Source organism: Pygocentrus nattereri, chromosome 29 (assembly GCF_015220715.1).
Source record: "Pygocentrus nattereri isolate fPygNat1 chromosome 29, fPygNat1.pri, whole genome shotgun sequence".
Taxonomy (NCBI): Eukaryota; Metazoa; Chordata; class Actinopteri; order Characiformes; family Serrasalmidae; genus Pygocentrus; species Pygocentrus nattereri.
The window spans coordinates 3,872,712-3,900,631 of NC_051239.1; the positions used below are offsets into that span (position 1 = coordinate 3,872,712).

At 41.2% G+C, this 27,920-nt stretch overlaps 3 protein-coding genes across 5 annotated transcripts in view; all 3 read right to left on the reverse strand.

Annotated features, from left to right (window-relative positions):
• Nucleotides 1-4,904, reverse strand: part of LOC108414600 (alpha-2-macroglobulin-like protein 1) — a 48,227-nt gene extending 43,323 nt beyond the window's left edge. The window contains exons 1-2 of the mRNA XM_037535996.1: nucleotides 4,831-4,904; nucleotides 3,203-3,386 (exon numbers count right to left, since the gene is read on the reverse strand). Coding sequence (XP_037391893.1) covers nucleotides 3,203-3,386; nucleotides 4,831-4,904 — 258 coding nt within the window. The remainder of the gene's footprint in view (nucleotides 1-3,202; nucleotides 3,387-4,830) is intronic.
• A 10,264-nt stretch (nucleotides 4,905-15,168) lies between these two features.
• On the reverse strand, nucleotides 15,169-25,981 carry LOC108415680 (H-2 class II histocompatibility antigen, E-S beta chain-like). Of its 3 annotated transcripts, none has more exons than XM_037536036.1 (6): nucleotides 25,045-25,981; nucleotides 21,958-22,230; nucleotides 20,219-20,500; nucleotides 19,424-19,537; nucleotides 19,292-19,328; nucleotides 15,169-15,787 (listed from the first exon to the last, which is right to left on the reverse strand). In XM_037536036.1, the coding sequence occupies exons 1-5, from the start codon at nucleotides 25,094-25,096 to the stop codon at nucleotides 19,306-19,308; spliced, it is 744 nt and encodes a 247-aa protein (XP_037391933.1). In that variant the 5' UTR covers nucleotides 25,097-25,981; the 3' UTR covers nucleotides 15,169-15,787; nucleotides 19,292-19,305. The 3 variants fall into 3 exon arrangements, with proteins under 3 accessions (XP_037391933.1, XP_037391934.1, XP_037391932.1); XM_037536037.1 differs by lacking the exon at nucleotides 15,169-15,787 and adding an exon at nucleotides 17,584-19,153; XM_037536035.1 differs by lacking the exon at nucleotides 15,169-15,787 and having other exon boundaries at nucleotides 19,177-19,328; nucleotides 25,045-25,116; nucleotides 25,760-25,981.
• Nucleotides 25,982-26,134: 153 nt separating this feature from the next.
• The window catches only part of LOC108415681 (H-2 class II histocompatibility antigen, A-Q alpha chain-like), a 4,039-nt gene continuing 2,253 nt past the window's right edge, over nucleotides 26,135-27,920 (reverse strand). Inside the window, exons 3-4 of the mRNA XM_017688732.2 lie at nucleotides 27,243-27,524; nucleotides 26,135-26,933 (exon numbers count right to left, since the gene is read on the reverse strand). Of these exons, the coding sequence (XP_017544221.2) occupies nucleotides 26,812-26,933; nucleotides 27,243-27,524 (404 nt within the window). The 3' untranslated portion in view covers nucleotides 26,135-26,811. The remainder of the gene's footprint in view (nucleotides 26,934-27,242; nucleotides 27,525-27,920) is intronic.

The window sequence follows — 27,920 nt, forward strand, 5'->3', positions numbered from 1 at the left end:
CATTCCTCTCCTCTCCAGTGCAAACCTCCACCTCTCCAGATTCTCTTCCACCTGCTCTCTACTCTCACCACAGATTACAATGCCTGACCTCATCTGTCAACCTGTCCATCACCATTGCAAACAAGAAGGGGCTCAAAGCTGATCCCTGATGTAACCCTACCTTCACCTTGAAACCATTTGTCACTCCAACTGCACACCTCACCACTGTCTCACTATCCTCATACATGTCCTGCACCACCCTAACATACTTTTCAGCTACACCTGACTTCCTCATACAGTACCACAGTTCCTCTCTTGGCACCCTATCATATGCCTTCTCTAGATCACACAATGTAGCTCCTTCTGACCTTCTCTGTACTTCTCTACTAACACTCTCAACACAAAAATTGCATCTGTGGTGCTCTTTCTGGGCATGAAACTGCTGCTCACTGATCTGAACCTCTCGCCTTAGCCTTTGCTTCAACAACTCTTTCCCATACCTTCATGGTGTGGCTCATCAACTTTATACCTCTGTAGTTACTGCAGCTCTGCACATCACCCTTGTTCTTAAAAATGGGGATCAATACACTACTTCTCCACTCACCAGGCATCATCTCACTCTCCAGGATTTTGTTAAACAACCTGGTTAAAAAGTCCACTGCCTTCTCTCCTAAACATCTCCATACCTCCACAGGTATGTCATCTGGACCAACTGCCTTTCCATTCTTCATCCTTTTTAAAGCTGCCCTCACTTCCACCTTACCAATTCTCTGCACTTCCTGATCCACTATCTCTCCCCCTGTTGTCCTCCTCTCTCTCTCGTTTTCCTCATTCATTAGTTCTTCAAAGTACTCCTTCCATCTACTCAACACTATCTGTTCACTCACTAACCCATTTCCCCTCTCTTCTGAAAATACGTGTTCACCACAGCCATTTCCATTCTCTTTGCAAAATCTACAACCATCTGACCTTCCGCATTTCTGTCTTTCACACCATACATACCCAGCACCTCTTCATCCCCTCTGTTCCCTTCAGCAACATGTCCATTGAAGTCTGCTCCAATCACTAATCTCTCCTCTCTAGGGACACCATCTACCACTTCATCCATCTTACTCCAAAATTCCTCTTTCTCCTCTAACTGACAACCAACCTGTGGTGCATATGAACTGACCACATTCAAAATTACACCATCAACCTCCAACTTCAGGTTCATGATCCTGTCTGACACTCTTTACATCCAGAACACTTTTCCCAAGCTGTTCCTTTAGGATTATCCCTACTCCATTTCTCTTCCTCTCTACACCATGATAGAACAGTTTGAATCCACCTCCAAAGTTCCTGGCCTTGCTTCCTTTCCATCTGGTCTCCTGGACACACAGAATATCTACCTTCCTTCTCTCCATCATGTCTGCAAGCTCTCTGCCTTTACCAGTCATTGTCCCTATGTTCAGAGTCCCTACTCTAACCTCCACACTCCTGCCTTTCCTTCTCTCTTGCTGCTGTCTAACCCGCCTTCCTCCTCTCCTCTTTGATGGTCTTCGACCTACAGTAGTCCAATTTCCACCGGCACCCTGCTGGTCAACAGCACCTCGACTGGTCCGGTATGGCAAACATATTTGTGATCCGCATGATAGTTTTGGCACAAGTTTTACACCGGATGCCCTTCCTGGCGCAACCCTCACCATTTATCCAGGCTTGGGACCGGCACCAGAAGTACACAAAGTACACCCCTAATAGCTGGCTTAGAAAAATCTAATTACTCTCTTTTAATTAATATAAAAGTTTGAAATGCTGTATGAATGTTGCTAAAACTTCAATGTGTATCATTCACATCCCAGTTTCTTATCTGAACTTTGATTAGATCATTTTCAATTCAGTGTTTTTTGTGATGTCACAATATCCAACTCATTTATATGTTTCAGCTTATTAGGCCTAATAGTTAATTAGGCCCTTCCAGTTTTATTCAGCTATAATATGGTGCGATACATGCCAGCCAATCAAAACAAAGCTTATTTACATACATCAGTCTTAAAGGCATCATAGCAGCCTGTTTTAGGAGAGGTAGGAACACATTCAGTTTATAAATGAATTATGCTGTTTTGGTACACAAAACGCACGTCATGTTCAGACCTCAAGGGGGGTATAAAAGTTAACCACAAGAAAAATTTAGTGCAAGGGCCTTTTATGGAGTTTAGAAACTGAGTTACTGACCTTTTAAAAAAGCAAAGTATAATATCAGTATAATACCAATATGTAATATCAGCAAAAGTATGATGCAGTGTGAATAAAGAAATATTAAAGCAGGGATGGGAGTGGGTAATGGAGTACAGTCCATATGGAAGGCACTGAAAACCACAAAGTTCATTTTTACAAAAATTGTTAGACAGTGCAAAAAACGGTGTCACAATATTGTGATATTATTATGGCATCACAAAAGTCTGATTCCATTGACTTAAAAGTAGTTTGTTTTCCTTCTCCTGTAAAGTTACCATTTTGGAGATACTAGGTTTTCTTCCAACAACAGTGAAATACATATTCATCTTGTCCACCCTGTAAAGTCAGAGACGACAGCTCATCTGCTGCTGCACAGTCTATGTTGGTCATCGTCTAGTCCTTCATCAGTTTTCACAGGACGCTGTTGGCTGGATATTTCTGGTTGGTGGACTATTCTCTGTCCAGCAGCGACACTGAGGTGTTTAAAACCTCCAGCACAACACACACTAACACACCACCACCATGTCAGTGTCACTGCAGGGCTGAGAATGATCCACCACCCAAATAGGACCTGCTCTGTGAGGGTCCATGGGGGTCCTGACCACTGAAGAACAGGGTAACAGAGTATCAGAGAAACAGATGGACTACAGTCTGTAACTGTAGAACTACAGAGTGCAGCTATACAGTAAGTGGAGCTGATAAAATGGACGAGCATAGAAACAAGGTGGTCAGAATGTGATGACTGATCGGTGTTTGAGAGTGTGTGTATGTGTGTGTGTGTGTGTGTGTGTGTGTGTGTGTGTATATAAAATGATGTGTGTGTTTTTTTGTTCAAAAAGGCTTGTACATGCCTTGTTAACACATCCAGTTTAAGTGGGCAGTTTTATCTATTAATTTTCCTAAAGAACCTTGGAGAACCCTTTCTAAGGTTGCAGCTGATTCTATTTTAATATGAAGGGCACGCTGGTAAACTGTTGAGTCTTTATAGTGAGCTATGACCGTTACTGACCTTGAAGGGAAGGCACTGAAAGAAGTTGTTTTTGATGGCGTCCTGCTTCAGGAGCATCCTGCTGTTCTGGTTGTGCTCCAGCGTCACCATCAAAGACAGTGGTTTTCGGAGGGGGTACACATTAATACACAGCCTCTCTGTTGTGCCCCCTAATGGCTGGGACGTGACGGCCAACATGTAAATGCTGAATTGGGGACAAGAAAGAGCGTGAATTCATAGAAAAGCTTGAAAAATACATGCTACAAGCAACTATGAGACACCATACAATTGCTGTCATGCTAGCTGGTGGCTTTTAGCTTTTCACTAATGGTTATTAATGTAAAAGAAATGGGAGGTGAAGTTAATTGAAGGAACATCTTAAAGAAACGTGAACATGCCTAAAAAGGAAAACAAGCCATAAGCCACTAGATAAATCCAATTCTATTCATATTGTATGGATAGTTAATTTAGCACTGTGCGAGTTAATTCAGGCTACTTAGTGACTACAAGCTTCCACAGAAGAGCTTTTCACTTACATTCTTTGTTAACAACTGAACAAGAATGAGAAGTTAGTTTATTAGAGGAACAGCTTGAACAAACATGACAATGTGGCTAACAGACATTGAACGCAAGACAATATCCAATATTTTTTTGATTGGCCAGCCCAGCTTGAAAAACCAGTATAGACTAGAAAGGCTGGTCACCAGTAAAACGCTCGCTTTTGGATGCTGGTATACTGGCCAACCAGCATTAGCCAACTGGAAGACCAGCTAAACCAGTATCAGACCAGCACTGGACAAGCTGTGCCATTTTTCAACAATGGTTTAGCACAAGATTGCATTGTGCGTGTCACTGTTGTTGGAAGAAAACCTCGTATCTCCAAAATGACAACTTCAAAGGAGAAGGAAAAAACATACATTACTTTCAGTGTAAGTCAACGGAACCAGAATTTTTTTATTTGGGGCCGTTTATTTATTATTCTTGGCAACTGAACAAGAATTAGAGTGTTTATTAAAGGAACAGCTCAAAGAAATATGTTAACATGGCTAATAAACCATGAGCGCAAGCTGACAGCCAGTAGTTCAGTTCAGTTCACACTGTTTTTCTTGCACGTTTAGCACCAGTTTGCACTGTGCAAATGCAGTCATGATGATTGACTGGCTATCAGGCTCCACAAAGGAGCCGTTCAGTTTTTCCTTTTTAGCAACTGAACAGCTCCTAATTATCGATTCAGTTTAAATTCCAGTCTTTTATGTAAAGGTTTTGGCACCCTGGTCAAATGACCCGTGGTGAGTGTGAATAAGTCGACACATCCTCTACAGAGAACACACTTTATATATTCCAATGCACAATTACTGTTATGTGCTGGAAGAGGTGCAGGCAATGCAGCCCATGCAACAGCAACACATTTTACGTTTTTTGTTTCCCCCAAAATGTTAAACCCAACAAATCAATAAAAACTGCACTAAAACCTAAAAAATCGATTTTGTGTTTGTTCCCTGTAGATGATGTTAACTTATTTTTACTCAAAAATCAAGAAAATATGCAATTTGACAATGGAATTGAAACTTTTGCTTGAAATTAGATTTCTGCCCAGTTCTGCTAATGAAAAATCTCAAGCTAATAAGAGAAGAAATGAAGGTTCTTACGGTTCGTCAGAGAGATCTGCTGCAGCGCTGTGGAGGAGGAGCAGCATGGCAGCTATCAGTGAAGGAACCATCATCCTGGACTAGAGATGTCCACAAAACTGATGATCTGAGAGCAGTTACTGTACATAAAAGCCCTCCGACGACACACCACCCACCTCTAACAATGGAGGAAGGTCAGAGTTTGCTTTGAGTTCAGACAGCCTTGCACCGTGCATGGTCTAGAAAAGACTTTATCAGCTAATAAAAATGAGATAACAAGCCAAAACACTAAGGATCACACTCATTACCTTCTCTCTAGAAACATTACACTAACTAAACTTCAGCAGGTCTGACCACCCTCACTGAAATAACATGTTTACACATCCTAAACAGAGAACACACTTAAATAAGAGATTTTCTGCTAATTTAATTCCAGTATACAATTCCTATTTATTTGCTGAGCTTAAACACATTGAAAACATATATAACATATAACATATACATATACATATGAAAGTATATATGTATAAAAATGCACCATGACTTTTGCACAAGTCACATTTTATGTTTTTTTTTTCCACCAGTGCATTAAATTCAGTAAATAAACTGTAAATGTGCATTAAAATGGTGCAGAAGTGCGGTCTTTGTACAGGATGTGTTTACTTATTTACGCTATTTGACCAGGGGTGACCAAACTTTTGCATACAACTATATATATATATATATGCTATAACAGCTTCAACTCTTCTGGGAAGGCTTTACACAAGGTTTAGGAGTGTGGTTATGGAAATTTCTGGCCGCTCTTCCAGAAGCGCATATGTGAGGTCACACACTTATGTTGGACGAGAAGGCCTGGCTCGCATTCTTCACTCTAATTCCTCCAAAGGTGGTCAGGATTGGTCAGGACTCTGTGCAGGCCAGTCAAGTTCTTCAACACCAAACTTGCTCATCCACGTCTTTATGGACCTGCTTTGTGCACTGGTGTGCAGTCATGTTGGAGCAGGAAGGGGCCGTCCCCAAACTGTTCCCACAAAGTTGGGAGCATGAAATTGTCCAAAATCTCTTGGTGCTGAAGCTTTAAGAGTTCCTTTCACTGGAACTAAGGGGCCGAGCCCAACTCCTGAAAAACAACTCCACACCATGATCCCCCCTCCACCAAACTTTACACTCGGCACAATGCAGTCAGACAAGTACCGTCTCCTGGCAACCGCCAAACCAAGAGTCGTCCATTGGATTGCCAGACAGACAAGTGTGATTGGTCACTCCAGAGAACACGTCTCCACTGCTCTAGAGTCCAGTGGCGGCGCTTTACACCACTGCATTCCACACTTTGCATTGCACTTGTTGATGTAAGGCTTGGATGCAGCTGCTCGGCCATGGAAACCCATTCCATGAAGCTCTCTACGCTGTTCTTGAGCTGGCCTGAAGGCTACATGAAGTTTGGAGGTCTGTAGTCATTGACTCTGCAGAAAGTTGGCACCCCCTGCACACAATTCGCCTCAGCATCCGCTGACGCGCTGTCATTTTACGTGGCCGACCACTTTGTGGCTGAGTTGCTGTCGTTCCCAATCACTTCCACTTTGTTATAATCCCACTGACAGTGGACTGTGGAATATTTAGTAGTGAGGAAATTTCACGACTGGACTTGCTGCACAGGTGGCGTCCGATCACGGTACCACGCTGGAATTCATTGAGCTCCTGAGAGCGACCCATTCTTTCACTAATGTCTGTAGAAGCAGTCTGCAGGCCTAGGGGCTCGGCTTTATACACCTGTGGCCATGGAAGTGACTGGAACACCTGAATTCAGTGATTTGCATGGGTGAGTGAAAACTTTTGACAATATAGTGTATCAGTAATGCCACTCAGCAGAACACAGAGAGGTGTTTGTTTTCATTATACTGAGGGTTATCTTGTTCCTGCCCGTTTATACTTAAGCTTACCTTGGTTGGCACCAATGAACCGCCAACATAGCATTTATTTACAAACTGTATGGCTGAGCAAAGAGAATTATGGCTAATTATGACCAATATGAGTTAGGCCCAGTCCAATTTCACCCTTTGCCCATACCACTGAGTCCTTAGACCTCTGTTTTGTGTATTCATATATAGGGGTAAGATACCTCAGTTTTTTGTTTTTTTTTTTAGATAGAGGGGTACAAGTGAAGTATGAGGGCTACATGGCCCTGCAAATGGAGTGTTGTGAGAAAAACAGAAAAAACGGCCAGATGGCTAAACAAGTGACCAAAGAAACACACAAATGTGAGAATTTTCTCAGTTAAAAATTCCAATAACCACTGTATGATCCTAGTTTAATGTCATTTTAGTGTATTATGATTACAAGCATGAAAAATCGCTAACAGCGTGCTAATGTCTTAAATAGTCCAGCAGTTCTGATGCCTGAAGTGCCAGAATGTAACTGCTGCTCCATTTAAGGTGGAACAGGAAAATTCAAACAAGTATCTGGCGAATATCTGATTACAGCTTCAAATCACTGAAGAATTAGTGGTGGGTGATAAATAATTGCCCCTCTCTTTTAAATCATACAATGATCTAAATGTAACTAAAGCCCAGCAGTGAGGAGCTGAACTTTACCCTCCTCTGCTGTCACTGCAGACGGGCAGGGTCGCCTACAGAGCAGCACTAGTAGCTGTTAATGAAGCAATGTTTTTTTCTCGTTTTTTTTCTTTGTTTGTTTGGTTATTTTTGGAAGGCTGTCCCATTTCATAGGGCATGATTTCGTGCATTAGGGTGACGCTCGAAAACAAGGGGTAGAGGTAAGAAATGGGATTGGGCCTTAGTCTCACATTAAAACTACTTTAAAATGCTGTAGAGTTCTAACACCAAGTCTTATGATCTTTACAGATGAGATGGAGATTAACTTACATCAGATTGATGGTTAAGAGTTAAGAAATAAAGGAACTTTTTAATGATCCAAAGAAAAAAACCTCATCACACACGGTGTTATAAGCATGTACAGTGGCATGCAAAAGTTTGGGCAATGCTGGTCAGAATTTCTCTTACAAACCAAGATTAGTGCATTATTTTTGTTTGGACAGCTTTAGAGGGGGAAAAAGAAAGAAGCAACATGCAAAAGTTTGGGCACCCCAAGAGATCTGTGCTCTCAGATAACTTCTACCAAAGACCTTACTTAGTTTGTTAGGGCTAATGCTGGCTCACAGTCACTGCAGGTCATGCAAATTTCAAAGCTTTATAAACACCGACTCCTCAGACCTTTTCCCAGCCATCATCAGCCATAGGCTTCGCTAAGCAGCTGCGCAGCACTCTGAAAAAAAAGCTGACGGGAGGATGTTCCCCTTCAGGACTTTCTGATACAGAGCAGAATTCATGGTTCGATCAATTATCATTGTTACAGCTCAATCCCATTTCTCTCTTTTTACCCCTACCCCTTGTTTTCGAGCGTCCCCCTAACCCCTTGGAATGAAGTTACAAAGGGTAGTGGTTGAAATCTTGCCCTATGAAATGGGACCCTCAAATAAAAATAAATAAATAAATGAATAAATAAATAAATGAATGAATGAATAAAAACACTGCTTCATTAACAGGCTACTAGTGCTGCTCTGTAGGCGACCCAGCCCGACTTCAGTGACAGCAGAGGAGGGTAAAGTTCAGCTCCTCACTGCTGGGCTTTAGTTACATTTAGTCTAACATACACTTTCAAAGAGGGGGACAATTATTTATTATCACCCCCCGCTAATTCATTGGTGATATGAAGCTGAATCAGGTATTCTTGTTCAAATTTTCTCATTCCTCTTTAAATGGTGCAGCAATTACATTCTGGCGCTTCAGCCATCGGAACTGCTGGACTATTTAAGATGGACGGGAGAGATATTAACATACCTTTAGCAATTTTTATACTTGTTATGAAGAAAATGACCATAATACACTGAAACAACATTAAACTAAGATAATACAGTGGTTATCTGAACTTTTAATAGAGAAAGTTCTCACATTTCTGGGTCGTTCGTGCTTCGAATGATTTTTTTCTCATAACACATTTTGAGTGTCTGAAAAACCTCTGCTTGGAGGGTCATGCAGCCCAAACACTTTGCCCTACACATCTATCTCAACAAAAAACAGGACTCCCCACCCCTAGTCGGGAACGCAAAGAACAGAGGGCTAAGGTCTCAGTGGAAGGGGTGAAGGGTTGAAATAAGATTGGGTCTTTGTCAAGTTTTAATGCTATGACAGGTTCTGCTATGGAAAATGAAACGAGGCCCCCACATGAAATTTTTAAGCAGCCCAAAATTCTGACCAACACCTCTGATAGTACCTATTACAATTGTTGCAGCAGTGTGAAATACTATGAAAAGGATTCGGCCTTTATGTCATCCAGGTGCTGCAGAAGCAAAGAAGCCCCAGACCATCAGACTCTCACCACCATGTTTCACTGTTGGTATGACGTTCTTATGATGGAATGCACTGTTAGCTTTGTAATGAGATCCTTTGACTCATCAGTCATCAAAATATTATCCCAAAAGCCTTGTGGGGTCATCGAGATGTTTTTGGGCAAATGTGAGACGAGGCTTTGTGTTCTTTGGCCAGGAGTGAGGATTTGCACCCTGCAGCTCTCCCACTGCCACTATTTTGGCCCAGTTTCTTTTTTACTGTAGAATTGTATACACGACCTTAACTGAGGCAAGTGAGGCCTGTAGTACTTTAGATGTTTGTCTAGGTTATTTTGTGACCTCCTGGAGGAGTCGTCCATGCGCTCTTGGTGCAATTTTGGTAGGGCGGCCACTCCTGAGAAGGTTCCCCACTGTTCCAAGTTTTCTCAGCAATGGCTTTGTAACCCTTTCCAGGCTGGCAGACTTAAATTACTCTGTTTCACATCTGGATTTGAATCTCTTCAGAACGTGGCATCATGTGCTGCTTCTTCAGACCTAGTCTGCTTCACATTGCCAAACTGGTTCTGTTGAAGTGATGTTTAGATTGAAAAGCTAAAAAGGCTGAAAAGCATTCTTCCTTTAATAAATGAAATAATCACTTAAAAACAGCATTGTGTGTTCACTTGGGCTCCAAACTGCTCCACCTTCACCGTCCCTCTGATCTGCTCATTTCTAATCTTGTCCATCCTTGTCACTCCCAACAAAAATCTCAGCATCTTCATCTCCGCCACCTCCAGCTCAGCCTCCTGTCTTTTAGACAGAGCCACAGTCTCCAAACCAAACATCATAGCAGGACGCACTGCTGTCTTGTAAACCTTCCCTTTCACTCTTGCTGCTATCCTTCTGTCACACATCAGCCCTGACACCCGTCTCCACCCACTCCATCCTGCCTGCACCCTCTTCTTCACCTCTTTTTTTGGTTCACTTGGGCTAAACAAGATCTCTGTCTAATATTAAAAGTAGTTGATCTGAAACATTCAATTGTGACAAATGCAAAAACAGAAGAAATTGGGAAGGGGCAAATAATTTTCCACCACACTGTACCTCATCTGTGTGTGCCCTGCCATTCAGAATCTGAACTGGTTGAGTCTGAACAGGCAACATGGCAGCACACATCAACAGATTCAATAATGCTACAGTACAAAAACTCAATAACAGTGGATTATTAAACCATTAAAACATTTAATTATTTAATTATTAAACCATTCAATAAAACAGCCACGGGAGCTTTTACCCCACATACAAACATGAGCCTAGTTAGTAAACCTCACCCTGTAGGCGGACATGGGACAAGAAAATTTGGTTCTCATTAAATCATCTGTAAAGTGGACAGAACTACACTGTCCGGAAATGGCTTTTACTCTTTCACCAGAACTTTTGGGAATTTTTGATAAGTTCATTGTGTGTAATTCTATTTTATTCTATTTATGTTTTTTTATTCATCTATAATTTTAAAAACAGATACAAACTATTTTGAACAAATTTTGAATGAGTCCTCTTGGAGGCTTTTCGGAGTGACTTTAGAGGTAAATACGAATGTAGATCATCTAGAAGATGAAAAATATTCTTCATTTCATCCGTTATAAGAAATCACAGTATGATGTTTACATGTCCGCTGAAATAATTAGGCAATTCTTAACCTTTAGGTAAAAAAAGTCTGATATATGGTATAAAATATAAAAGCCGGCAGAAATGCACGGCAGGATGGCTGGGCTGTTATGCTCAGTGATGATGAGCGGCGCTCCTAATGTCTTACCAACTCCAGCAGGGACTGGACAGGGTTCACAGCTGGATCGGCGTCCAGTGGTTCATGTATCATTATTCACCTGAGTTGAAGGCTTGTTGTGATTGATGAGAGATCACTGCAACAAAAAAGATGGAATATTACTCAAGAATAAAAGATCTGGTCTTGTGCCCTAAATCCTTACCCTCTTCTAAAAAAACAGTCTAATGGTTGGTAGAAAACAAAGGATCAACCAATTTCAGCAGGGGAGCACGGCTGGATGGCCATACAGGAGTGGCCATAGTTGAGGGTATATGGCTGCTGTGCCCAGTGCAGTGGGCATCCAGCTTTGTTCTGTGGTGGAGATCAGGGCTCCTGCTCTCCAGACAACTCCAGGCACAGCTGGACTACCATCCAGTGGTACCTGGTGATGATACACTTTTTACAATGTTGTTTACATCATCAGCTAAAGAGTAATAAACAAATTATAATGCAAAGAAAAACTACAAAACAAATGACTCACTAACTGCTTCACAGATGTCCATAAAACAGTGGATGAACCTTAATATCAAAGTTATTAGACTTTCTGAGGAGACTGTGCTGTGACTGACCAAATATTCCTGCTGTAAAAACACTCGTCTTCATGTTTTGATGGAATTGATTTATTTTCTTCTATCACCTGTTCGTGTAGCTGAGACATTTTTTATTATTTATTTTTTCCTATTTTATTTGTAGCGCTGTCGCCTCACAGCAAGAACAGCCTGGGTTCGCTTCCCTGGCCGGGCAATCACAGTCCTCTCTGTGTGGGTTTCCTCCCAAAGACAAAGACATGCAGTTGGGCCAAATGGATGTGCTAAATTTTGCCCCTAGGTGTGAGTGAATGTCTGCCCTATGATGGACTGGCGGCCTGTCCAGGCTGTATCCTGCCTTCCGCCCGATGACCACTGGGATAGGCTCTAGCACCCCCCGCGACCCAAAGGGAGAAGCGGCTTAGCAGACGCGTGTGTGTGTGTGTGTGTGTGCTTTATTCGTTTTCCCTAATAATTTGGGGATATTTGTAGTGTGAACTTCTCTACAACTTCATTTTGTTTTTAATTGATGTCTTCGTGTAATGAAGAGTTAATAGTTAAACAGCTTTGCTCGTACAGTCTTTGGTTCCTCCCATATGTTCTAGCTGGGGCCTCAGGTTCTGTGACACCCAGAGTAAACAGGAGTCTCTCCACTTCCTATTCGCCCCTTATATCAAAAACAGCACTGCTGACCAGCAGAGGGCGCCCGCGAGTCAGTCCTCAATGAATGGGAGTGAATGGAGCTCAACGGTTAAAAACGAGGAGCAGTTTCTAATCACTCGCCCAGAACTTTCCTTTAGTTTTAGACAGTAGGAGGATGGATTTCACTAAAAAACACAAAAAACAAAGAAATCTTACCTGTATCATTTATTGTTTCTACAGTAAACGGGTTTCGGGCAGCAGGGGGCGGGCTTTACTGCTAGAGCGGGATGATTGATGGGCGAGCGGGGCAGCTCATTGGCTGTTCGCGCTCGCTGACGTCACGAACGTACATGAGGCGCTTTTAAAATCTCCGATAACTCGAGTTTAAAAGCTCTTAAAAAATATAATAGTTAAAATGTTTATACTGTTCAGGAAATTAAGGAATTCTTTTACATAAAAAAGTCTAAACATTTATAAACTATGATTTTGGTCAAATGCTCCATATCAACCCATTCATTTTGGACTTGGGTGCGTCCTCTAGTGTTTGAGTGGGAATTCGCTCTACAAGTTCTCTGGTTTTACTGGTTTTGTTAGAAGCATAACAGATGCTTGTACGGGTAAGATGTAGTGAATAGTAGTGATGGCAAAACGAGGCTTCATGAACCGGCGGGGCTTTCCAGCCCAAAGGTTCGCCAAAAGGTTCTTTACCCGAAGCCTCACTGAATCGTTCTCACTAGTGCCACCTGCTGTGCAAAGGGATGTATGACAGACTACATTAATCCTGAGCCGCAGTGTCCTGGGATGTCTACGCATAAAATAAACTGTTTTTGCCGCTCTGTCTCAGTGGATATAAAAGTGTGTTTGCATTGAAGTCTTATACGCTGAGTGCTGTGATGGTGAACACTCAGAATAAATACACCAGTGATGTGCACTGACACTGAATGCAAGAGTGCTTATGGAACTGGGAGTGAGGGACAGTAAACTGCAACAGAGCAGCGAGGAGAAAAGGACAAATAACTTATTGATTATTTTAAAAAAAGAACATGGCACTAGCCTATACTCTATAATAATAATAACAATAATAATAATAATAATAATAATAATATTACTACTAATTGACCCTAAAAGAACAGCAGCTAGTTAAAAAAAAGCAAGGCAGGTGAGCCGTTGTTTCAAATACATAACACTAGCAATATCTTGTGCTACAGGTGTAGTAATATACGTAAAGAAACACTAACCATCCAGACAGCGACATTACAAACGTTACTATGAATAAAAGTACCTGTGACAAGCTCTAAGTCCTGAAGCAGTAGATGGATGGCTGTAGGAAGATAACATGTTTAATAAAGGTTTTAAAATACTATAATACTTAAAATAATTGAAATGGACACATATTTACGTTGACTAACCGCATTTGCTTAAGCTCACAAGCCTCTCAAATCCAGCAGATATTGCTTCCAATATCTTCATCCTAACCTCTCCTAGTAGGCCAGGAGCAGCAGGGTGGACAAAGTAAAATATTACATAAAACATATTAGAAATATTCAATCAATATTTGCACACGTTTTTAAGTTACTTGAGTATAAGAAGTCATGATGAAGTTACTACAGAAGTCATTATCGTTATAATAAGTATTACTGAAGGAGAACGCGGCATGAGAGAGGGCGAAAGACTGAGCGTCTTAGTCTGACAGACCTCTAGTCAGCGATGTTTTCTTCTGCTATAGTACATCATCTTAATCCCCTTATCATATATAAATAGATCTCTTCATAAAGTGGATGCTCAACCCAACATTAATCGTTTCAGATATACACATATAAGCATGTAAACCACAGGGCAGCACCAAACCACACCTTAGTTTAGTCAGGATAAGTTTAAACTTGCTGTTTTAACTTTAAGACCAGCGCCAGTCACTCGACGTCCCTCCCTCGCGCTTCTGTTTTATCCTCTAAACGGTCGTCCAGCACGGCTGTTAGCTAACTAGCTTAGCTGGCTGCTAACACTAGCTAAGCTAGAGCTAACTCACATAGCAACTCCGTTTATTACATTTACGCTTCGACACTGCCGACCTAGATTTAAAATAACACCTTTAAACGTAACGTGTCGTGTTACTGTCGTTAGAATCTCTTACGTTACTTTGTGAGAACAAACAATAAAAACAGCGACTCGCTAGCTTAGCATAGCTGACCCCGGCTAACTGTTAGCTTACCTAGCTTAGCTAACTGTTAGCAATCGCTCGTTTTCGTTTTAACACATAAACAGTCCGACACAGACACGTCAGCTCTGGGACTGGATTCGAGTAAATGTCTGACGGAAAAGTGTTGGTACATCAAATAAACCAAGCGTTACTCACCAAACGCGTTTTAACGCCTCCCGAAGTTTCCAGAAGCGCCGTTTTCGCCTGGTTGAACGTTGATGACTCAAAACAGGTGGAGTCTAGCCGCCTAAATACGGGTGGGCTTGGGAAAACTCTTCCAAACTTATATTCAACATTTATCATTTTTAATTTGATATAAATGTTCAGTTTGTGATACAAATGACAGTTCAGTGTTGTATTTATTTAATTTTCTTCACAAACTTCACTTTCTAGATATTGTTCTTGTTTTCCATTTTTTATTTAAATGTACATTTCTGAAGTAGTTTCATGATCAAAAATGACAAAATGCTAAAAAAAATACTAATTATGGTCATATTTATAATGTAGGATGCTGAAGTTAAAAATTCAATGTTCATAAGGATTTTGTTAGAACCACTTAAAATGAACATTGTTTCGCCATTTTATCAACACTGAACATTTTTTCAACATTTCAGTGCTGAAGGTCCGTCAGGTGTCCAGTGTATGGTTGCAAGTCAGATATGTACCAAAAGAGTGCCAGAGGAATTCAGTTCAGACCCAAAAAATTGATCACATGTTCATGTTATAATGACCAGGAGACAATTTATCACAGGTCCACATTAGATGGGTTAGACACCAAAAACACCAAAACAATTTAGGTTTAGGTTTAAGCCTTTATTGTCATTGTCATTGCAGCTTACCTAAACACACCAATATGGACTTACATCTACAGACATGCATACTTTCTGTCATTGCCTCCATCCATTTTGTTTTTGCAGCATTGCGGGTTGCTACTGCAGTTGGATAAAAACTATGTTTGAGTCTTTTTGCCCTTGCATTAATTGATCTGTACCACCTGCCTGAAGGCAGCAGTTCAAACCGTTAATGACCAGGATGGTGGGTGTCCTTTATAATATAATTCTGGGCTTTTTTGAGACAACGGGAACTGTGTAGTTCTTCCAGTGTGGGAAGAGGGCAGCCGACTATCTTTTGGGAGGAGTTGATGTAGTGGGAGTGCTTTCCACTGAGCCGCAGTGCAGCTGGTGTACCATACGCAGTATGTTAGTATGCTGTCAATGGAGCTACAGTAAAAGGTCACCAGCAGTCTTTGTGTGATGTTGTTCCTCCTGAGTGTTCTCAGGCAGTCCAGTCTCTGCCGGGCCTTTTCAGCAGCTCAGAGGTGTTCACACTCCAGGATAGGCTCTCCTCAATGTGGACTTCCAAGAAGCGGAAGTCTGCCACCCTCTCCACGCAGTCCCCATTGATGATTAATGATCTGATCTCTGTTTTCTTTCTCCTGTAATCTATGATGAATATTTTGGTCTTAGTAGATCTGCATTACCAGCACACCATGCCTAATCCTCATCCTGCGTCAGTCCACCTAAAACCTGGTAATACAGCGGCTTTACGTAGTAACACACAAATACTGCTTTTGCCAATTATTTCAATTTTTTTAAGCTCAAATTATAAAATCAATATACACATCCACATAATGTCTTCCTAACTGGGACATATTTGGCCTACAATCTATGAGTATGAATCAAAGCTATTGTATAAAAATGATTTTTGAAATGAAACTTTAGACAGAGAAAAGTTGCCAGAGAGGACGATTTAATATCTTCTGTGTGAGATGGTACCTTGACAGCAAAAGTACAATCACCTTTCATTTTCATCATGGATGTGGGGATGGCAAGTAGTGTGAGGCAAGAAGATCATTTGCCCTACGTCTATAGACACATGCACATGCCATAACCCAACTCTAGCCCGGCTCAGGACATTTGGCCCAAGTCTGGCCCACACAAAATGTTCAGAACCCAATTCGTTTTTTTCTGTGTACATTTTTTTCCCGAATACCACTAGATCCTCTGAATTATGGGGTCATTAAAGAACTATAATACTAATATTGCTACATGCGAGCTAAAGCTACTGCGCATCAATTTGATGTCACTAAGCTACATGAAGCTACGGCGGGCTGTGGCGGTGCTCTGGCGAGCTGAGCTACCTTATCAAAATGTTCTACCATAGCGCATAATTACAGATATACCCGTAAATAAATCCTCTATTTGTGATATTATGATAGGCAAAGACACTACCCGTGTTAAAACTATGAGGCTGAATTCAGCTTATTTTTTCGCAGCTTCTTCTTTGAATGTTCCCGGTCCACCTTAAATGATGCAGCTGCTTTGATTGGCTATCACAAACATTAGCAAACAAGACAAAATACTGAACTGTTAGTTCTGAGAAACAGTAAAAATTTGTTAATGTTTCTCAGCTGTTCAGCGGAAACAGAGCAACCTCCTCATATCAGGCCTTTCAACTCTCCATGAAGCTGAAGTCAGCTTCTTTTCTCTGGCTGCTTGTTCGAATTTCCCTGTTCCACTTAACAGGAACAGGAAAAGTCGAACACAAAGCTGGAGAATGTCCCGAGAAAATGTCACCAGCATTAGAGTAATAATTAGGATATTCTGAGAGGCGAAATCAGTTTATCAGTAAATCAGATGACTGGCTTAAGGAGGCTGCCAGTCTAATGACGTGAACAGTAACTTTAGCTGAAATATCCATATTTCAACTCTTTAACGACTTCGTATTTCAGAGGATCCGGTTGTATTTGAGAGAAGAGTGTTCACAGGAGAAAACGTGTGGGGCTCTGAACATTTTTATTGAACGCAGGGGGCGCTAGAGACGATTTCATTCTGACCACAGAGAAATGGAGCTTAGAGCTGGAGTCCTAATCGTGGCCTGTTACCGTAAGCCCATGGCAGGAGAGAAAACTACCACACAGAGGGGTGGTAGGGTGGCACCTGATTGGTCTGATGACATTTTCATTGTCAGAGCAGCTGGGTTCGATTCCCCAGCCAGGTGACCGGGGTCCTCTCTGTGTGGAGTTTGCATGTTCTCCCTGTGTCTGCGTGGGTTTCCTCCCACAGTCCAAAGACATGCAGTCAGGTTGATTGGATGTGCTACATTGCCCCTAGGTGTGAATGTGTGAGTGTGTGAGTCTGTCTGTGTCTGTCTATCTGCCCTGCGATGGACTGGCGACTTGTCCAGGGTGTATCCTGCCTTCCACCCAATGACTGCTGGGATAGGCTCCCGCGACCCTGACGTTGAAGAGGCTTAGAAAATGGATGGATGGATAGTTTGGACAAATACTATCAAAAGAAAGTGCCCGTTCCTCCAGATAAAAAATGGTCCCTAAGGCTAAACCAAACTTGGACATACAACATGGTTTGTGTGAGAAGAATGAGATGCTGCTGCTGTGTCTATGTGTTTTGTTTTAGGACATGCCAGAGCAGAACAGATACAGTGCCGAAGGAACAGGAGATCAGACGGGTTCCTGAATGGTGGCCAACGAACTGACATCTAGCTAGATTCCCTGACGCTGCCCTGGAGCTGTTTGGAAACATCTGCATTGTCTCCTTATATTCAGGAAGTGAAGACGGCTGCCACTAACACAAGCTGCATAATAAAAGACTTTTATAAGAAAGAAAGGGATGAAAGAAGAGTGTAAGGTGTAGTTGTCATTAATATTCTGACGATAGGCCTTGCAAGCATCATGGAGGATGTTTGTGACCATAACATGGTTTTCGCTCAAGCCATCTTGTGGGCACAAAATCACACCTTAGGAGGTGATGGTTGCCTTGTTTGTCACGCCTTACATCACCGCTATTACTGTGATTTCAATGTCTAATGTTTCTGCACAAGCTTTATGTGCAGACCCTTCTGCATCTGAATTCCTGAGTATAATAGCAAATGCTGATAGATGGTATAAGTGAAGATAACTGGCACTGCCTGTTGTCAAATCTACATGCTTGGGCACTTGCATTTGACACAGACTGGAAATGTGTTAGTTCTCCCTTTTTAAGATGAGTTTTAAACAGCTTGAGTTTGTTAACAAATGAAAATACTGACTGCACTAGATCAGGGAGCATCTTTAATTTCCCCTGGAGATCAAGGTTCTGTCTGTCCAAGTGGTGCAGCTTGTCCACCACGTTGGCGTGCAGTGAGGTAAAGTGGTGCTGAAGATTGGAAGCTTTCAAATTGGATAACGAAGTTTGGCATATCAAACAGAACGGCTTCCGTTTCCGCTCAATAAAAAAATACAAATCCTCCCACTCTGGTAAGAAGGTTCTGTGTTCATCCTCATATTTTCGTTTGGCTTTACTTTTCTCTGACGCTGCCATGTTTCAGCGGTTGGATAGCTAGTAGCCTGGCTCAGCGCGTGGTTCTGCTGCAAGGTTCTCCTCTCAGGGGTAGGGGCAGGGGTGTAGCATCACCGTGGCAACAGACTTTGGCTTCTTCCAGCGTGGAAAATATGGCAACTTATGCTACAAGCGTGTAGCATAATATATATATATACATATATATTGGCCACCCCTGCTGTAGTAAATCAATGTGACAATCAGTTTGTCTCTAAAACTGTTCATTAACTCACAGAAATTTGTGCAGTAAAGAATAATTTCTAATAGTTCCTCTCATCATTAATAATACATAAAAACTCATAAGAAGAAAATAATCAAGCTTGTGTTTTTAGTAAACAGTTTACGAAACAAATAGCTGTTTAAATAATTTCTATGAACAGGACGCACATGATAAAATGTCTCAAACGCCTCTGCTTTTGCACCCAAGATTAAAGGTCCTTAATATCACCGAGTCCTCAATATCATAAAGACCTGCAAGAATCCAGATAAACGTGTAAGAGCTGAACATTTCACTTTTTATTTTAATACAGATATAATCTATGTTTGAGTATGATAATAAAATCAGTATAAACATTTGAAACACATGCATAAAAAAATAATTACGTTTACCAGAACTGCAGAGCTTAACTGGGCACCAGGTTCCGGCCTGTAAAACACATTAATAACTGTAGTAAATCATATTAATACATCAGTATTCCAAATGGATCATTACTAGTCACTCTCACTCTTATCTGAACTGACCTGAGGATTTCTTCTTGTAGTAGAGGAATCCAGCAGCTGTCAGGATGATCCCCAACACCAGCCCTGAAGTTCCAATAGCAAACTTGTTCTTCTCTGATGCAGGAAGAAAGCCATCTGTGTGAACATTAATATTTAATATTACTTTAAATGTTACTAAGCTTTGAGTAAATTAAGACATTTTACTGTCACCAGAAAAACGGAACCAACTTCATAGCTTTATAATTTGGCTTTGGGTCATGCTGATTCATAATTGGCATTTAATTGCATTTAGAGCCTGTTTTCACTTATCAATTAACTTTATATCAGATTTATATGTTATTTCCAGATCAGACTTTTTAATGTTCTGTTTGTACTTGCCCATGTAAACGCATCTCTGTCAGACAGATCAGTCTGATTTGCATAAGCGCTGCTTTCTCTGTGTTACAGGTAAATCCAGGGACTTCTCTACTGGGATCTCCTGAGATGATCTCATGGTAGATCATTTTGCTCTGTGTGATTCAGCATTTAATAAGACCCCTAGAGGGAACAGTGACTCTAGATTTAGGAGACTTATGGTGTAAAAAGCCACAGAAGTTGATGCTTTTAGCTGTTTTTTTTTTGCCAGACTGTATTTCCAATATGTCTTACATCAGCTCCTGAAATGATCAGATGGCAATTAATCAAAAAACATCATCATCAACTAGATTTCTACTTGACATTTTCATGATTAGGTAACTATCTGCTCAGCATAGGAAGTATGAATTGGCTCAGTGTAAACGGGCTGTGAAGTCTGTAATAATCTCTCATTATTCTCACCCCAGTCGTAAATGATGGGCTCCTTGGAGCTGATGTGATCCACCACACAGGAGATCTTCTCTCCAGATGTGGGCATGTACTCCAGGTGGGAGTGAATCTGGTAGTACCAGTCTCCATCAGCCATCTCCTCAATGGATGTCACATCACCGGTCACCTTTTGACCGTCTTTAAGCCAGTACACATCGATGGCTGGGGGGTAGAAGTCGTACGCGCTGCACATCAGCATGGCTGGATGACCACCACTGGCCTGCTTTTCTGCCACAAGTTTGACCCTCGGCTTCACTGTAAATAGCAGATATTATTAGTACATTAATAAAACGTCCTTTTCATGAATTCATATTAGTGCATTCAGACAAAATGTGCGCAATATGGCATCTATTCTCAGCAGGCTTTTCTCACTCACACTGAACACACTGAGGCACTGCTGGCATGATGCTAAAATAAACACCAATAGACAATAAAATAATGATTTCCCTCAAATGTTCCACATTCAAGAACCTTTTACCAAAAAGATGGTTCACCGCTCCATTTGAATGTGAACTATTTGAAGGAATGCATTATGAATTCTTGTATTGCCATCAAAGCAGGGACACTTCAGTGAGTTCAGTGACTGGGAAAGATGTATTTTACTGTCTCTTGCTCAAAATGGACAGCATATTAAAAATAGTTTGTGTTTATCACACAAGTCAGAAAAATCTTTCCACTATCGGGAGGTTCTTTAAAAAAAAAACGGACCTTAAAACTACTGTTGTACCTTTGAGGGACATGTACACTGTTCATACACTGTGAGAAATGCAGGTTCTGTGCAGGAACATTTTTCATCGTTTCATCGTTTTTACAGTGTATACACCAAGCAGTCAAATTTATGACACCGTCATAAAAAAATGTCAAACACGATTAGTGTGAACAGGTGTTTTGTTTGTTTGTTTGTTTGTGTAATTGCTTGTTTTTGTGTTGTTTGTTTTGGATGAAACAAGGTTAGTATTTTTAGGAGTGTTTCTAATCGAATTCCCATTTATTTGATCTGTTAGCATTTTATTATTATATCAAATAGAACTGTTTTCATCAAAAGCATCCAAATGACGCGCTGTAAAATATTTGTTGTCTTGTTGCAAAAGCATTTTTAGATCAATGCACTTTATAGCATATAATTACACACTGTATTAACCACTTCGTATCCTCAACATTAAAAATATTATCGCCAAACTTTGCTTTACAAAATACACTCACCGGCCACTTTATTAGGTACACATTGCTAGTAAAAGGTTGGACCCCCTTTTGCCTTCAGAACTGCTTTAATTCTTCGTGTCACACTTTCAACAAGGTGTTGGAAACGTTCCTCAGAGATTCTGGTTGGTTATTTGAGTTCCTGTTGTCTTTCTATCATCTGGAACCAGTCTGCCCATTCTCCTCTGACCTCTCACATCAACAAGGCATTTTCGTCCACACAACTGACCGCTCACTGGATATTTCCTCTTTTTCTGACCGTTCTCTGTAAACCCTAGAGATGTTTGTGCGTGAAAATCCCAGCAGATCAGCAGTTTCTGGAATACTCAGACCAGCCCGTCTGGCACCAACAACCACGCCACGTTCAAAGCCCCTTAAATCCCCTTTCTTCCCCGTTCTGATGCTCGGCCTGCACTTCAGCAACCTAATAAAGTGGCCGGTGAGTGTATATTCTCTGTAAATAAGTAAAGTAAATGGACTGGACTGTGAGTCCAGCTTTGCTTCATGCTCACCTGTCTTCTCCAAAACATCACAGAAATTAATGTTCAGGTTGAATTTGCAGTATCTGTCCACCTCAGCTCTGATCTGCTGCAGATCAAGATCATCATTCCAGTGCTCTGCACACTTCACTCCATGCTCGGTGAACCCTACCCACTTCCCCACCGTGCTGTTAAACTGTATATATGGGTCCTTATTAAAATAATAGGTATCTATGTATTCCACATCTGTCAGATCTGATGAAGTGGTGAAACAGTCGGTTATCCTGTAGTGATCATATCCATCTGCTGATAAAACAAAGAAAAAGAAAATGAATAGTCACAGTAACAAATATGTCTGTATAAGACAATCAAATAGATATGAATGTGACTTTATTTAATTACATAATGTTTCATTAAAGTTGATTACATTATGAATCAGAACTGTAACTCAACAGTTTTGTCATATTTTAATTAACCTTAGACTATCATGAATATAATAATCGCTCATTTTGGAAACATTCTTTAACATCTGGTTTTCTTGTAAACACATTAACATGAGAGTAAACACAAACAAACATGAATACGGTTACGATATGACGTTTACAGAAAAACATTGTTGATGTGACAGTTGTGTTTGTACTGCTTTTTCCCTCTGGCCATCTGGGGGCGCACTTTAAGGGGTAACTCTCTTCAGGTGCGATCCTGAAGTCATTCTGTCCAGAGGAACCCAGCTTTCCCTATTTTACTTTCACCATAAAGGCTAATTGAGTCCCTAATTGACCGCTGTTTATTTTGGACCTTTCCTCATGTTTTACTTTAAAGGGACTGATGATGGTAAAACTTATTTCCTCAGTGCATTTCAGAAACATAAATCGCTTTACTAAAGCACTGTACACCATAAACACAACTCAAATACATGACGTAAATACACACTACACAGTAAATACAGATGTGGTGTGCACAGATAACACAAACACCACTAAAATAAGAGTCTGTCTTTAGCTGCCTTTTAATAGAACCCACAGAATCAGCAGACCATAAAGCCGTGGGCAGTTTTCCACAGTTCAGGTGCTACACCCTTAAAAACCAGATCACCACCAGCGTGATGGACTTTTTAGTCATGTGTGTTTCTCAGATTTAGTCAGTGTTAAAATCCTTAGCTTGTGGTTTATTATTTTGACCAGTGTCTGTCCTTGAAGTCATGATGAATGAAATCTTTGCTGGATTTATCTGGGTTCTGGGTTTTAGTAGCGAGAAGGATTGAAGAGCAAGGTTTTGGATACTGTCCTGGATGCAGCTCCAGACATCACTCATTTAATTTAGTGAGATACTGATTACATAACCATGCACAGTCACCATCCAATAGCTAATTTACTTCATCAATACTTCATTAAACTAAATCAGTTTAATCCACTAGTGGAACAAATCAGAGCCCGGCCGGGGGCGGGGCAAATGACCGGGCCCTTTATACCCTTTATTATTTAATAAAGCTCGTCATATGATTTTACAACATACACATGCCCACAACAGTGGGGCGTACAAGCATGGAAAACAACTGTCATTTTGAAGTCCATCAAGGACATGAAATATAACACACCAAGAGAACACCAAAAACATTAGGCTACATGGTAACTAATGATAAACAACACAAATTCAAAGCAGTTCAGCACCACGGATAGCAATCGGATCATTTTCACACCCGCTTCATCTATTTCAGATCAGTAGCTTTTAAGTTTGGTAAAACTGGCTCAGCGGCCCACATGTTCACAAACACAAGTACTTTAGGCCTATTCACTACTATTTGAAGGGCATACGATGAGCCTTGCACTCCGCGAACTTGTCCACGATGCTCTGCTGGGCTACTACAATTTACAATCACCAACAGTCTACAACTAACTCACACATTGTGAATAGTGATTGTTAGAATGACTACCTGTAATTAACCTGGCTCCCTGGCTGTGCTGGCAGTTTTGGTGGGCCTGAATCGCTGCCAACAAAAAGTCGGGTTCATCAGGACAACGAACGAAATACGTGTCCAGTTTTTGTAACTTGGCTTTTCCTTGCTCTCGTTTTTCCTTTTCTTTCCGCTTTGCTGCTTCACTTTTACGCTTATGGGACTTAGTGCCACTCATGTTAGCTTAGTCAGTAAAAACGCTCCACTTAGTTTACGATCTGATGATGATGTTGGTGGACGGTTGGTGATGAGTTTTACCCAAAATACACTTGGAGAAAATATTGGCGATTCACATGAAAATTTGCGTGTCATAAAGTTAAATGTAAGAGTGAAAATAAAGCCAGTCACGCAGAACAACTTATTCAATATTTTACACCTACTACATCACTAAAGTCAGTCGGTCTTGTAAAGTTTAGAAACCGTGACTCAGTCCTGACTGTGGCAACCTTTAAAAGCCCCGTGTAAAGCTGGAATGACGGGTGATGTAAGGTAGGTTGTGCCTTTGGATGTATACCGTGCTCATCTGGATACAGTCAGGAGAGGGCCGCCTTCTCCAGCTCTCTTCAGACGTGATAGAGGCCCGGCTACTTGAAATCTTATCCTCTCTCCAGGCCCCCTCTAGGCCCGGGCTGGGGGCGTGCCGTCCTCCCAGCCCCCCCCGAAGCCCTGCCCCTGGTTTAATCGATAATTCATTAATTTAAATCAGTTTAATCGATACTTCGTTAAGATGTATCGGTTTAATTGATATTTTATTAAGATTAATCCATTTAATTAAGCCTTAATTAAATTAGATAAATTTAAACGGTCATCCTTGAGATGAATCAGCTTAATCAGGCCTCCATTCCATTAAATCCGGTGTGTTACTGGTGGAAATAATGTCTGAAGCTGGATCAGGGGGAAAAGGTATTGAACCTGCAGTGACTTATTTAAACGGCTACATCATTTTCAAATGAATCAATTATGTTACATCAACACCGTTTGTCTTTCATTACTTATGTTTTTCTAGCCAACTCACAGCATATTAACAACTACTGAAAATGAAAGGTTTTTTACTGCATTCAGTTTAATTAGTGTTATAAACAGTGTATAGACAGTGCAGTATATAAACATGCAATATTTGTTTCATTAAAATAGGATTCATAAAATAAATGTAAATGTAAACGTACCAGTTCTTACAGTCAGACTCAGTGCCAGCAGCAGCTGCAGAGTCAGGATCATTGTGCCTCGACATTCAACAACTGAGAGTTTCAGAGAGTGAGTTTCAGATCATATAAACTCTTCACTGACCGATCAGAATCAGCTACAGCACTGCATCACAGGTTACTAGGCAGAGTCATTAGTGCATTTGAGTGACTGAGTGAATTACAAAGAAACAATTGACAAACAAAATGCCAAAATTAATACTCATGTACTGTGTCTAATAAACCACCTGAGGGTCCAGTCGGCTTTTAGATTTGCTTTATTTCATGTGTGTCAGTTATGCTTTAATCTATAATGTGTATGTTTATATTAGATTCACCAGAGCAGAGTGTAGAAGGGCTGGGAATTATGAAGTACTATTGAAGGCCTTGTGTGGAAGTGAGTAAAGCAATGTTCACATTACCAGGTGGAGGTGGCACAAATCTGATTTTCTGCCCTCATGTGACTCAGATCTGGTGTTTTCAGAGCTGTGTGGACACAAATCTGATCTTTTCAAATCCAACCTGAGCCACTTTCATATGTGATCTTAGATCGGATATGTATTCAATATCGTGGTCATGTGACCTTAATGTGACGCTCAGGACTTCAGGTGTTTTTTTTTTCCACTGCCCTGCATTACCATGGTAACAGCGCTGAAAAGACTTTAAAGCCTGTAAATGGCAGAAAAGCAGCTCATCTCACCTTTTTCTCCTTCGTCTGGCTGTAGTAATGAAGCTGAGAGCTGATCAGAGTCAGCGACGCTTGTTCTGCTTGTTAGTTTGTGCTGATGATGCAGTTATTCAGTCACATTCCGTCCGTCTCACCTTGTCTTGCGCTACATGTCGCTCCTTCCTGCAGTGTTGTTCAAGATGGATGGACCCTAGGCGCTTACCTGGGATCTCGTCGTGTATCCTCAGTGCCAGGGGATAGGCTGTCTCCGGTTTGGTTGCGTTGGGACATGTCTACAAGCGGCCAGAGCTTCATCCCAATGGAACAACCACATACCGGAGTCTCGCTTTCTCGTTGGTTGGCTGGTCTTTCTGTAACGCTGGGGAGTGATGAGGAGCCGGACGCAGATGCGGAGATAAATGAGATTTATTCAGGGCCAATCCAGATTCGGGGTCAGAACAGTCCAGGGTCAAGGAACCAAAACTGAGAGATCGAGGTACAGACATAATGACATAATGAACAGAAACACAGAACTACACAAACACAGACCAGCAAGGGACTAAGGAAAACACGGAGCTCAAATACAACAGGGATAACAACAGTTCACATGACACAGGTGGAAAACAGGTGGTTACAATTAGGGGCGGAGTCAAGAAACAAGAGGGCAGGACAGGGAAGAATCAAAACAAAGAAAGCACATGGACAAGTAAACAAAAGCACATGGAAGACTGAAACCAAAACAAAAGCACATGGATGACTGGGAGGGGCCAATCGTGACAATAATCATCAGCTTACAGGACAAAAACATATTACTCAAACAGGTTATTATAAAATTAGGTCAACTAAGTCATTTTAAGTCAGCGGTATGTGAGCACAGTACTCTGGAAGTATAAAATGTCACATTTTTACATTGTTAGTTTTATAAAATTTAGGTGGACAATAGACTAACAAAGACTTGATTACACTAGGCCTAAATTACAGCATGACAACATGGTATAGAATGTTTCAACAACGACAGAATGGAGAGTAAAAACTGCACAAACATGCTAATCATCCTGTTCTCTGTGATGTTTGCAGTCAGACTCTCAGTTAAAGTTGTTTCCTTTGACAAGGAAGAAAGTTCCAGCAGCGACTCCCAGCACTCCAGCAGCCAGACCCACTCCACAGTACACAGACAGGCCCACACCTGGCAAGGTGTCCTGCACATCTGTAGAACACAGACATACAAAGGTAAAGTAAATGTCTGCATGTTCAACTTATTTGCAAAGTTTACTGAGAAATGTGCAGCTGTGATTTATTTTATACTTATTTTAGCTCTGGTAGCATTATTATATCTTACATTATTTCTTAGATAAACATAATATTACTTTTATTTGAAAGGTTTATTTGTCCTGCACATGTTTGTGTTCTGGAAATGAGTCTTTGTCTGACTACAAGCTGTATTCACAGTTACACTCCTGGATCCATTAATAAACCCATTAACAGAATTAGGTGTGTAAGCAGGTATAAATCTCACCCCATGTTTTGGTCAGTGGTCTGTCCAGGGCCGTGTGCTCCACGGTGCAGGCGTAGATGTCGCCCTCCTCTGGAGTGAAGCTCAGGCGTGAGACCAGGTTGAAAGTCCCATCATAATTAGGGTAACGTCTGCTCAGAGTAACTCCATCTGTCACATTGACGTTGTTCTTAGTCCACGACACTCCAACACGTGAGGGGTAGAATCCAGTAAGGTGACAGATGAGGGTGTTTCTAGAGCCCAGCTCCACATCGTCCTTGGAGTAGACGGAGGTTTGGGGGGCAACTGTAGATGAAGTTATTCATGTATTATTCAACAATTGTGATGCGGACAGAATCGCAGACGAATGTGGATAAAAATACCAACGTGATTTATTACAAAACAAATCACAAGTGTCAAAGGGTAAAGCAGCAACGTAGTCAATGTCCAGGCTAGAGTCAAAACCAGAAATCAGAAAACACCAGCTAAGGCATCAAAAGGGGAAAGGCAAAAATCCAGGAGTCAGAGAACAGGTAGGGAGGTCAGAACATGAAAGCAAACAGCACATAGAAAGAACACTCAGTACATCTCAATGAAACAATACTTCACAATGTGACTACCTAAAGCCCGGGCTTAGTCTAAGCTATTTGTCACCTGATAACATACAGGTGTGGACCATTAATAATCAGGGGACTGAGATCT